The sequence below is a fragment of the Gambusia affinis genome, linkage group LG19 (genome assembly GCF_019740435.1).
Source record: "Gambusia affinis linkage group LG19, SWU_Gaff_1.0, whole genome shotgun sequence".
In the NCBI taxonomy this organism is placed as follows: Eukaryota; Metazoa; Chordata; class Actinopteri; order Cyprinodontiformes; family Poeciliidae; genus Gambusia; species Gambusia affinis.
The window spans coordinates 19333339-19346636 of record NC_057886.1 but is presented as its reverse complement, the minus strand read 5'-3'; the positions used below and the strand labels follow the sequence as shown (position 1 = coordinate 19346636).

Sequence of the window (13298 nt, the reverse complement as noted above, 5' to 3'; positions counted from 1 at the left end):
CCCCGTACTGTCAGATGGATTCTCTCTTATTGGAAATCAACATTCTTAAACGAATACGTGGAGTTAGTATTTTTAGTCATTAAAACTCATTTTGCTACCAAATTGTCCCTTTTGAGCTGTCAGGAATCTGGATTCGCAGATTGGAACAAGGAGCAGAAACATCCAGAGGTTTCTGGTTGTTAGTTTCATAGTTTCTGTCTGTCTTATCTGTTTTAGGGTCAGCAATGGCAATAAGTAGAGCATTTCGGATGGCCTGTTTCCTTGCAGCCCCACCCGAGCCTTCTATTTGAATCTGAAGATTATTTTAGGTCAAGTCCAGAGCTGTCCAACAAATCACCAACAAGAAATATTTTAAGGAGGCAAGGATGTGTTTTCGCTTTTATGCAACCTAAAAGATAGACTTCTATCTCACTTGCTGTCATAAGTAAATCTCCTATTATTTATTTATTTTTTTTAATGGAAAATTACGATGTTTGAGGAAAGTTTCACACCTAAACTGAAATTATGTCTGTGTAAGGTAAAATGAATTCTTATGCCGTTTTCTTTAAACCCCAATCTGTATCTGACCTAAAAGTGGCAAGATAGCTCAGCAATTTCAGTTACTTCATTGCAGTAAATGTACTGAAGCAAAAAGGAGGATAAAGCGTGTAATCCGGCTTTTGGGAATAAGAACATAATTCACCAAAGTGGCACTTTTATCACTGAAGCATTAACTTATCAGAAGAAAAGTTTGAATTTCTGTGATTTAATATACACAATTTGAGAACAATGATGAGAAATTGTTACTCATAAATTACCTTAAAATGAATTTGGCCTAAATGGAAATTATCCTTTTTTAGACAACAGAATCTGCCCAACAAGCCAGGTACTTTAACAAGCACTGTGGTCAGTTAGTTGTTGCCAATCTAAGTAGTTGAATTTGGCAATAGTTGGCAGAATTGACAGATGGTGAATATCAAAAATATCCACAAAGCTATATATTTTGCCACAATGTAGCAATGTATTTATGTGTATTTTGTAATTGAGTGACACACCAACATGGAGAGATATATGTTTTCAATTTACCTACCGCAAAAAAATCATTAAAAATGCGACTTACATTTTATATTATAATATAAACCCAGTGCCACAAATTGCCTCTAGAAATTATCGAGATTCCAAAAGTATGCAATTTATTGTCAGTGGATAAAGTTCTGGGAAAATTTAAAGCAGGCTTAACTCATCTAGTCATCCAATAAACCAACAAGTTGCATAAAAAGAGCCCATCTGTTGCTCTGGAGGAGCAACAGATGTACGCAGTTCATGAGGGAGAATCAACTGACTGTAAATTTGGCCTTGCATAAACTTCCCCTTTATGGTAGAGGCATTATTGGGGGAAAAAAGACATATGAACTCCTGTTTGTTGTTTGCCACAAGCATGTGAAGGTATTTGCTCTGGTCAGATACCAAAATTAAACTCCATCACCTCCATGCATCTGTTCAGCACCACATTCTCACAGTAAAACATGGTGATGGCAGCATCATACTGTGGGTTGCAGGGAATTTGATAGTCAGGCTAATATAAAAACGAATCTTATACAGACAGAACCACAATGGAGAGTTTATCGTGTTCGTGTCCAGTGTCAGTCATTAAGATGACAACAAATATGACAGATGTTTAAGAGTTCCCAATTGTAAAAGAATTACTTGAAAACTGCGGATACGCGCTGCTTCGTGTTGGCCCATTCAACCACAAACGTCAATGTATTTCTTTGGTATTTTATATAATAATATTTTATATAATAAAATACCAAAGAAATACACTGACGTTTGTGGTTGCAAAGTAACAAAATAAGGGAAAAAATGTTTCAATGAGTGCTTTTGCAAGCCGTTGATAACATCATACAAATGGCTGTACACATGCGGCAAAACCCCTCATTCTGCTTGTCCAATTAGTTTGTTTTGCGTTAGGAAAATGCGCAGCGAACGGGCATGGGGCATAACGGATGCGCGCAAAGAGAAACAACCACCCATCCACCACAGAGAGAGCGAGGGAGAGGGAGGGAGAGGGCGCGCTGTGATGAAGCCAATGTTTGTCGTCGAACTCCAGCAAATATAAGGATGGGGAGATAATGGTCCATACTGAGAAGGATGACTGAAGCTCAGCAACTATCAGTTTGCGTCTTTTTTATGTCACAATTGGACTTAACACCTGAATGTTGAAAAATCTGGACCGCAAAGAACAAAAGATCGCATCTGGGTTTTGGACAATTCTTCGTACCATCCTGATTTTTTTTATTTTTTATTTTTTTTATTCTTTTGAAGAGTGGGTATTAGTGTCCAGTTTTAGATTTTCGGATTGCTCATCTCTGTGGAGGGAATACTGGAGACCACTGCGCTCGAGTTTGCGCACAAGGATGCCGTAGCTCCACACGAATCGTGATAGATGAAGTACTTTTTGAAATTGGCTTGGAGATTTTAGCTCGGCGGAGAGACACACGCACAGCAATAATAGCGCAACACACAGGGAGAGGATCCAGCGCCAGCCTTGTTTGTGTCTTTGCAATAAGAGGCTGATAAAAAGCAATACATTCTCCAAAATAAACACTGTCATCCGGCTGTGCGCCATGGGCGATGAGGCGTCAAACTTCAGGAGACGCAGCAGGACCGGTGTCTCATCACCAAAACCCCAGACTAGTGAGGATCACGGTCGAAAGGAGATTCTGGGATAAACTGAAACTGTCCACCGCCTAAAACAATGAGATTAATGGCTTTCTGGATGGCTTGACAGGTTATCACTGTGACAGTTTTTGATGTTATTCAGAAAACAAGGTTCAGATCTGGGCTGTGCTGGACTTGGTCACTTTGATTTGTTCGCTCAGAGATCAAGTGGCAGAGAGGGACATGAAATGTTTCGCTTTTTGCTTCAAACGCGCGATTACAGCCATATAATTTAGTCTATAAGTGAAAAAAAAAAATTATATTAGTGTATTATATTTTATTTTTTTGCACAATGATGGAACCACCACCATGTTCGAAGAAGAGCCTTTCGCTGTCGCTCCCGGTGCCTCGGGAGGGACAGGCGACTCTGAAACCTCCACAGCATCTTTGGAGACAGCCCCGGACCCCGATTAAAATCAAACACCGGGGATACTCCGACACCGACCGGCACCACCACCGGCACATGGAGCGCTCAGACGCCGTGGATACGAGTGACCGACCGGGACTGAAGAAGTCTCGGATGTCCTGGCCGTCCTCCTTCCACGGGACCACAAACACATCCATCGGAAACTGTGTCGGGAATAAACGGTAGGCGAGGAGGGAGCAGTGCGCATCCCAACCATCTCAATAATAGCCCATGGCAGCCCACAAGGCGTATGCGTAAACGGGGGAAGGAGGGGTGACGGTGCGGTGGGGAGTGGGGCATTTTAATGAGTGCGTAATAACGCGGTGCATGTGAAGGGTTAACCCATATCCCGGGGCTTTCTACCTGGAGGCGTGGGCTTTCGGTGTATTATGCGTCCTTGGGCATATTGTGTCAAATATGTGCCTGAAAAGGGAATAAAAATAATAATAATAAAAAAAAAGCAGTCCGCCCACTCCTTACGCAGAATCAGCATCTGTAAATACCAGTAACAGTTTTGCAGTCCACATGCTGCATGTACCCCGCGGAAGGGTAACATGATGTGCGTCTGCGCGCGCTCCGGGCCTATACTGTAGCGGGAGGTGGAGGTGAGGGGCTGGGGCTGTTGGAGCCCAAACACAGCAGCGCATGGCAGAACCTGAATATGGGAAATGCTCTGACCTCTGACCTGCTGAGAGGGTTAAAATAAATAAATAAATAAATAAATAAATAAATAAATAAATAAATAAATAAATAAATAAATAAATAAATAAATAAATAAATAAATAAATAAATAGGGCAGTGATTGTAATGAGATGAGTGGAAATTATGCAGTGCTACCTGGACATGTGTCACTACCACACTGTCAACACAGATGGTTTCAGACAACATCTAATCTGGGCCACATGGCTGCTCTCTGATCAGACATGACAGTGAGATATTCATTGCATCAACCAGAGGGCTCAGGCTGACACTGCGGACAGATATGAAGCCCGAACAGATAGAGGAATTGTACTACCTGCATACATCCTGGCCAAGCCACTTTTGAATTGAATTATACAAAGCATGTTAAGCAATAAAATTAGATTCAAGTCTTTTCATTAAGTGAATCATGAAGCAATACAACCACTTTGTCCTTACTCAACAATTTGCTGTTTGCCTTCAAGGTAACAGGGTTGTTGTTTATGTCTTCTTTTCTTAGCTGCTTCTTTTTAGTGCAGTAAAATGCTCAGTCTGTTCAATATGAGGTAGGTTTTCAGTTAAATGACTGCATTTTTATGAGATTGTCTGAGGACGGCCAAGGCCTGTGCTGAATTATCAGTTTTAAGTCAGTCTTCTGTGGTTCTTTCAAATACAGCTAGAAGTTGACATGAATGATGACGAAAAGGTGGATCAGGCAGTTATGCGTATTTTTCTTCTACTACTGTCATTAATTTAATGACACAGACGGCTAACCCAGCAGGCCCCAGGGAGTACAGGGAACAAGTCCAGCTGACTAGAGGAAAGCCGGATATGTGTTTCAGACCCCAGGACACGCGCTGAGGCGGTCCAATTTTTAGTGCATTGGGACTTACTCAGCCTGCCCCTCTCCCCATGTGGGCGGTGAGAGAGAAAGAGAGCAAGAGAGAGTTGGAAATAATTTGATTCCAGCTCTTTGTGCTCACCATGCTGGCTCCAACTGTTCATATTCACGTCGGTGCATCGTAGCGCATGAGGTGTAGTGTGCGATTTATGGTGTGTTTTGCGATACACACTGGTCAGGAAGGCACAGAGCGGCCACGGTTGCCAGATAAATGTTGCGTGTCCAGAGTTATGGTGAAATGAGGCTTGCTGAGTGTGTGCATGCGTGTGTGTGTGTGTGTGTGGAGGCATATGTGTGGGATGTGCACAGGTTGATGCCTGACCTGTAGTCCACATGGTTGCCATTAAACCTGACATTATCTCTTCTCATATCAATGGGAGATCAGAGAGATTTCTGTTGTGTTATTACTGTCATTCTTCTGTATTACAGGGACAATGAATTCCTCCTCTATGATTACTTCAGGATGAGGAATGCTTTGAGGAGATGCCTCATCCTGGCTTTGTTTTCACCATCCTTCATGAAATCCATGTTGATGCAGCAGCTCTGTGTTTTGAGCCGTTGGCTATGCTAGGTTAAATGTGGCCTATGGAATACAGATCAGCCTGAATAAACTGAAAAAACCCTGCCAATGCTTATTTACATGAGCAGAAGGGATGGAAATGTAAACTTAGCAGCAGACCGACAAGGAGGACTTGTATGAAATCTCAAAGTCAGTTTCTGAGATTAAAGCTTCAGAAAACATCAGTGAGTAAAATTCAGTCTGCCATGGCATATCTTTAAATAATCCAGAACAGGTTTACATACAGCCATTATGGGAATTAAAGCCACATTCATTTTGAACTTCTAAGGATGCACTGAATATGTCTGTCTAGACTTGAATGATTGTTTAAATTTTCTGTGATTTTCACACATAGACACACACACAAAACAAATAAATAGCAGTAACAGGCTGCACAAGTTTGAATTCTTTAATCCGCACATCAAAATTATTCATGCTCAGACAAATATGCATACAAATATGTGGTTAAATTTTAGCAGATTTTACCTCAAACACATGTTGTTTACCCATCAGTAACATCCTGCTATGTTACTGACATTGTATCATGTTAATTTAAATCATTTGGTTGCAACTGATGGGTTGAAACGAACCCATCACCCTGTCGGGTTGAAGTTGACTAGTTCGAGGCACAAGCCTGTCAAACTGGAACCTACTGGAACACCTGCGTCACTCTCCACAGTGAATCAACTTTACAGTCCAAGTGGAATGAGTGGGTACCAGCCAAAAAAGAAGTGACTGCTCCAAAATCAACATCGTTAAGCTCTTCTGAAACCTCTATGGCCAGAGAGCACAGTGTCTGAAGAATGCTAGAATGAGTCAAGATGAACCTCATAAACTGTAAAAGCTGTCAAACATGGTAATGGTAGCATCACACAGAGAGTTTGTTTTAAATTCTTCTCTACTGGCAGCACGGTAGGAATTGATGTCAAATCAACTTCTATCTGACTGAAACCTGGATGTGGTTCGGCATTCCAGAAATGATACCAAACAGGCATCAAAACTGATTTTAGAGTAGATAAATCTTTCAAACCCCACTAGAAATTTGAGGACGAACCTGAAATACCAGGTTTATTGGAGGAAAGCAGTTCTGCTGAGAGCTCCAATATTCATCAGGACCACATACTGTACCAGGACCTTGTCCATACCTACATGATATTATTAGGGGTATGTCTTTAGGTTCAAGTCAGTATGTATAGTTTTTACCAGATTAGAGAACAAAAAATATAATAACTACAGATGTGTTTCCCATTTTGTTTGTTTTGATCATTTGCGTTTATGCTGCAGAATCATCTTGACAAAATGGCTAAAGCCTAGTCATGCTTTGTAAAAGTCTGACCCATGCTGTAGGATTTCAGTGCTTTAATCTGGCCCTAAACATGTTTTTTTTTTTTATAAAATGTCTAATCAGCCGAGGAACACTGAGTATTTTCATGGAGCAGAGAGGGGAGGGGGAATGATTGGTCCTTGGTTTCATCGAGAACTGCCTGACCCAGAGCGCGACCTCGGTGTCTCAGAGAAGCACACTGTTCAATCAAAGGAGGGATGGTCAAGACCTCGCCTTGCAGCTCCAAAGATCAATGAACCTGAGACCTGCTGGAGGTAAAGCCTCACACAAGGTTCAGCGAGAACAGATTGAGATGTGCAGCTGTGACAGATTCCCCCCCGAAAACAAATTGATCTTAACTCTCATGAGTCTAGGGATGAGAGAATCTGGGTGTCGTTCCGCATACCTCTTTGAAGAATCCGTCTTTCCAGTTGTTTTCACTCGTCTATTTCTGTGCCTATGTTATAGCCTACAAAATGGCAGTCACAGTGGCAATCAACTTCCCCTGAGAGAATCAGTTTGCCTCCTCCTTTCATCCCCGATGCCTTTTGTTCAACCATCTCATCAGCTCTTTCATAAGGGGAAGCAGATTTGAGCGTATCAGTCATCAGGTCCCATGCCCTCTATGAGCTTTGGGAAGCTTTAACACCCAAATAACGTACTGATGAAGACAGAGCAGCAGGTCGTCATACAAATCTGCTGCCGTGGGTTTTTGTCTTAACCCTGCTACTGAAAAAAGCAACAACAAAGTGTGTCGACATGAAGAAGAACCCACTGGATTTACATCAGGAGTGGCAGATCTATAAAGTGAAATAGATGTGCCGAAAAGAAGGGAAGTCTTCACAGAGCTGAATCGCAGCAGTGCTGGATTTCTGTTCAGTTGTCTGTAGCAATTTCAAACCAAAGCTTTTTCCCACCAATCACCTCAGGGTATCTTAACAAGATTTTGTATCCAATAAGCTACAAATCCAGCTCAGATTTATAACCCAGACCTGCTTTTTTTGTTTGTTTGTTTCTGTTTCTTGGTCGGCTGACCGGCCGGCCGCTGTTGAAATAAGAAGCAGTAATTTGTTCAATGGTTATTAATGGAAAGGCTGTTATGCTGCCATCTACTGTGTCTTCTGTGTACTGCAGTTGTATTGTACCGCTGTTCTAAGAAGGAAAATAAATGAACGCACGTTGAAACGCCTGTTCTCTTCAGGTTATGGGCCCAGAGCGTCGCTAAAAAGTTCAGTAAGTGAAGTTTTTTGAGTCAGATAAACGGAATTGTGGGATTCACAATGGATGATAAGACGTTTATCGACAAGCTGAGCGGACCAGAGAACTGGGCAACGTGGAAGTTTCAGATGGAGCATTTGCTAAAAGCTAAAGGACTATGGGGCATGCTAACGGAGACGGATATGCTAACTCCGGATGCTAGCGCACAAGCGCAGGCGGAATTCGAGAGACGGAGAGAAAGAGCATTTTCCATGTTAGTGCTAAATGTGAGTACACCCCAGTTATATTTAATAACAAGCTGTCAAACTCCAAAAGAGGCTTGGGACATGCTAAAAGGACATTTTGAGAGAGACACTTTAGCAAATAAACTGTTCTTGAAGAAGAAATATTTCAGATGTGAAATGAAAGAAAAGGACAGCTTAAATGACCATTTAAAACGAATGAAGGAACTGACTGATCAGCTAAGAGCAATAGGTGCTATAATTGAAGAGGAAGATCAGATTGTAACACTCCTGGGTAGCTTACCACCAAGCTATGCTACGATTGTCACTGCTCTCGAAACTAAGATGGACAATTTGACATTGCAGTTTGTTCAGCAAGCATTAATCAATGAAGAGCAAAAAAGAGTCAATGTTAATGATGCCTACAGTGCTGCTACATCAGGTGGTGCATCAGCCATGTCAACACAAATTCACAGAGAAATGCAGGACCATTCAAAAGTAGTGGGAGCTGAAAGACAGAGTTCATGGAGATGTTACAAGTGTGGCAAAGAAGGACACATAAAGCGTAACTGTCCAAGTTGGAAAAAACGAATAAAAAATCACAAAGCCAAAAATGCAGTTTGTGAAAATGAAAAAGATCCCTCTGATAGTGCCTTTGTTGCAGAAAATGCAAATCTAACTGAAGGACCAGGACAAGATGTGTGGTTGATTGATTCTGGAGCATCAAAACACATGACCTGTGACAAAGAAATTCTTCAAAACTACCAGCAGTTTTCAGAAACACAGTCTGTAAAACTGGGTGATGGCAGGGTGGTGGAAGCTCAAGGATTTGGCATTGTTAAATTGAACATGACCTTCAAAATAAGTGATGCTAAACCTGCCACAATGTATGATGTGTTGTTCGTTCCAAAGTTGTCTGGAAATCTTTTTTCAGTGGGAGCTGCTACAAGAAAAGGAAATACAGTGCAGTTCAAAAAATCTCGGTGCTACATACGTGGCAAGGATGGAACTCTTCAAGGAATGGGAACACAAAGATCTGATGGACTGTATCAGTTGGATATTAAAGGATCTTCGCAGGTCTATCATAGTGCATCAAGTGCATCAGTAACAGCTAATCTGTGGCATCAGCGATTAGGTCACACTACCAAACTAAAGAAACTAGAAGATCTGGTGAATGGAGTGAAATTCTCTGCAGACAAAGAACTTTCTTTCTGTGAAGCCTGTGTGGAAGGCAAGCTCACAAGACAGCCATGTAAGGCAGTGGGAAAAATTCGTTCCAAACGTAAGCTGCAACTGATCCATAGTGATGTCTGTGGACCCATGCAGACTGAATCCATCGGTGGGTCAAAATACTTTGTAACATTCATTGATGACTTTTCTCGCTGTTGTAAGGTTTACTTCATGAAACAAAAAAGTGAAGTCTTAAGCAAATTCAAGGAATTTGAGAGAACATTCTCCAATGAGTGTGGACACAAAGTTGCAAGACTGAGATCAGATAATGGTGGGGAGTACATTTCAAGTGAATTTCAAGAATATTTGAAGGCTCAAGGTATCCACCATGAGATGTCTGTACCTCATACACCTCAGCAAAATGGAGTTGCAGAAAGAAAAAACAGGACATTGGTTGAAGCAGCTAGAAGTATGTTGTCACATGCTAAACTACCAAAGATGTACTGGGCTGAAGCAGTAGCAACAGCAGCCTACATACAAAACAGATTGCCAACATCTGTTCTGAAGCAAGAGACACCCTACCAACGATGGTCTGGTAAAAAACCTGACATGAGCCATGTGAAAGTGTTTGGTTGTGTTGCTTATGCACATATTCCAGACGCTGAAAGACGAAAACTTGACAAGAAAGCTGTAAAGCTCAGGTTTGTGGGATATGCAAACAATGCAAAAGGATATCGTCTGTTTGATGAAGAAAAAAGGAGAATTCTGATTCGAAAGGATGTCATCTTTAATGAATCGGACTTTGACTGGAAAGAGAAGGAGGAAATTTCCTGTCCAGAGAAAGAGGTGATTACCATCACAGAAGAAAAGGAAACAACTGATGATGACGTCACTGTTGATGAAACTATTAAAAGAGGAAGCAGAATCAGAAAGGCTCCAAAGAGATATGGATATGACGAGTTCGCAGATATGGTGACTGTTGATCATTGTGCTAATGTGTGTTCTGTCACAGAACCAATCACACTGAAAGAAGCATTAAAGGGTCCAAATGCAAAAGAATGGCAAGAAGCGGCTGATTTGGAATACCAGTCACTGGAAGAAAATGAAACATGGGATCTGGTGGAACTACCAAAGGACAAAGAGGTCATTGGGTCAAGATGGGTGTTCAAAGTCAAGCATCAAAGTGATGGAGAAGTGGAGCGATACAAGTGCAGACTTGTTGCCAAAGGTTACTCACAGCTCTATGGTGCTGACTACTATGAAACATTTTCACCTGTAGTACGTTTTAGCTCAATTCGTACGTTATTGTCCTTTGCCATCCAGAATAACCTACATGTACATCAAATGGATGTTGTCACTGCATTCTTAAATGGACACCTGGAGGAAGAAATATACATGGAACAACCTGAGGGATACATCAAACCAGGTCAGGAGCATCTTGTATGCAAACTAAAAAAATCAATCTACGGATTAAAACAGTCTCCTCGTTGTTGGAATAAAGAGTTCACAAAATTCATGATGGATCTTGGATTTAAGCAGAGCACCTCGGATCCTTGTGTGTTTGTGAGGTCATCACAAGAGCTGGAGATAATTGCAGTTTATGTAGATGATCTGATGCTGATTACAGAGTCAACTGAACGCATGGATGTGTTAAAACTGACTCTCCAAGAGCGCTACAAAATGAAGGACTTGGGTGAACTGTCCTACATCCTCGGCATCTCAGTTATTCAAGACAAAGCAAAAAACTGCATCTTTCTTCACCAGAAACAGTACATTGAAAACATTCTTCAGAAATATGGGATGGATAAAGCAAATCCTGTTGCAACCCCAGCTGACATCAGTGTAAAACTGAAAAAGGATGATTCTGTCAGTAATCCTGTCAATCCAAGCACATATCAGTCTATGGTTGGAAGTCTACTGTATGCGGCAATGACAACAAGACCAGACATAGCACAAGCAGTGAGTGCAGTGTCAAAGTTCAATGCAAATCCAAATACTGCACATCTGACTGCTGTGAAGAGGATTCTTCGATACCTAAAGGGAACTGTTAACCTTGCTCTAAAGTATGACTGTTCAGGGAACAAAGATTTGACTGGTTTCTCTGATGCTGACTGGGCTGGAGATCAGGACGACCGCCGTTCAACAACAGGCAACATATTTCTACTCAGTGGAGGAGCAGTGAGCTGGCTAAGCAAAAACAAGCAACGGTTGCACTTTCAACAGCAGAAGCTGAGTATGTTGCTCTCAGTCAAGCAGCTCAAGAAGGTACCTGGCTGAGAAGATTACTGAATGATCTTGGAATGGTCACAAAGCCTACAGTGATTCTGGAGGACAACCAAGGAGCCATTGCAATAGCAAAGAATCCGGTGGACCATTCAAGAACCAAGCACATAGACATTCGTTACCATTATATTCGTGAATGTGTGCAGAATGGTGAAGTCAAGTTAGAATATTGTCCAACCGACGATATGAAGGCAGATATCTTGACAAAACCTCTTGCAAGACAGAAGTTTGAGTATTTTAGAAGAAAGATTGGACTTTTTCCAATTTAAATCTGTGATAGAATGTCTTGCTTTGTAGTTTTTCATTATAAAGTAAACAATATTTTTTGTTGAGTACGGCAAGACAAAAAAGGTTAACTATAAACAGAAAAGGAATAATAAGTTAGTCTCGCAAGTTGAGTTAAAAGTTATTTCAGCACTATGTTGTGTCTTAATACCATTGTAAAAATTAAGTGGGAGTGTTGAAATAAGAAGCAGTAATTTGTTCAATGGTTATTAATGGAAAGGCTGTTATGCTGCCATCTACTGTGTCTTCTGTGTACTGCAGTTGTATTGTACCGCTGTTCTAAGAAGAAAAATAAATGAACGCACGTTGAAACGCCTGTTCTCTTCAGCCGCCACAATAATTTCGATCATAATGAGGTACAGCTTCAGCTAATTACCTAACAGCTGTATCTTGAAGTTAATCATACGTTTACATTCCTAGAAATAATAAGAAGTCCCCACTCTGAGGGTGTTCCTCCTAGTAAATGTGTTTTAATAGCACTAAGTAATGGACCTCTTATCTCATTTGTGTGCAGAAACCATCTGTTTAAGCTACAGATTGTGCTCCTCTGTGAATACATCATGCTTTCTCTTTACTCTCGGAGCTAATTAGTATCCGGAGGCGGTGCGTGTGCTGGAACGCCACTCTCTACTGGCCGGGCTCAGGCAGATCCCAGGAAAACCTTCCCATGAAATCCCTTTTGTGTTAACACAGGGGTGACACCACGCAGGTGTGTGTGTGTGTGTTCTCCAGGCCAGAGAGTGCAGCCTTCACCCGAGGTCTCTTTCTTGTGTGTGAAAACCTTCTTATGCGTATAGCCTCTCGCTGACACTCAGGCCGCTGGCTTTACACATTCAGCTGGTTGTGTGAACCCAGCGGAAACATTGACATCCGTGCATTTTAATTACCTTCGCACCAAATCGCGTTGAAATAGTGATTGGCCAATTTTTATTTATTTATTTTCTGCTTTTCACAAGTGGTGACTGGGCAGCGATCCCAGTGGGAGCAGACAAAAGGGAGCTGCAGCGTGAGGCACAACTAGTCAACCGGCATGCTGCTACCATTATCTCCACCATTCGATGGAGCTTGTCTGCTTTCATTTTATTTCAAACAAGTCCTTAGTCCCTTCTCATTCTGGATTCATGTCCATTAATTCCTCTTCGTTGATCTTTCTGTCTTTATTATGCTCCACTTTCCCCTGTTTCATTCAAGATAGCATAGTGATTTTGATAAGCCTGAAGCTACTCCCCTCCCACTATTATCTGGTATTGTTCAAATCTGGTTTTTGTCCATTCAGACAATAGCCTTTGATTCTTACCTCAATCTAAATGGGAGATGTTGATTCCATCTTTGTTATTTTTCCTCTCACAGGTTTTTTTGCTCCCCTCATCTTCACCCCTAATTCTCATTGGCTCCCCGCTGCCTCTGAGATTGTTTCTGATAGTCTTTCTATTGCTTACAGCAGCATTTAGCGCACAATCATACATCTATCATTTCATCCCACACTCTCTCAATTGTCCTTTGACATCCTTTGTGGCTTGCAATGACCCCACCACACACATATTCCATCTTTC

The 13298-nt window shown here is 41.5% G+C and overlaps 1 protein-coding gene across 1 annotated transcript in view; it reads left to right on the top strand.

Moving 5' to 3' along the window:
* The first annotated feature begins 2046 nt into the window (after positions 1 to 2046).
* pde4a (phosphodiesterase 4A, cAMP-specific) overlaps positions 2047 to 13298 on the top strand; it is a 50887-nt gene continuing 39635 nt past the window's right edge. Inside the window, exon 1 of the mRNA XM_044099570.1 lies at positions 2047 to 3288. Coding sequence (XP_043955505.1) covers positions 2993 to 3288 — 296 coding nt within the window. The 5' untranslated portion in view covers positions 2047 to 2992. The remainder of the gene's footprint in view (positions 3289 to 13298) is intronic.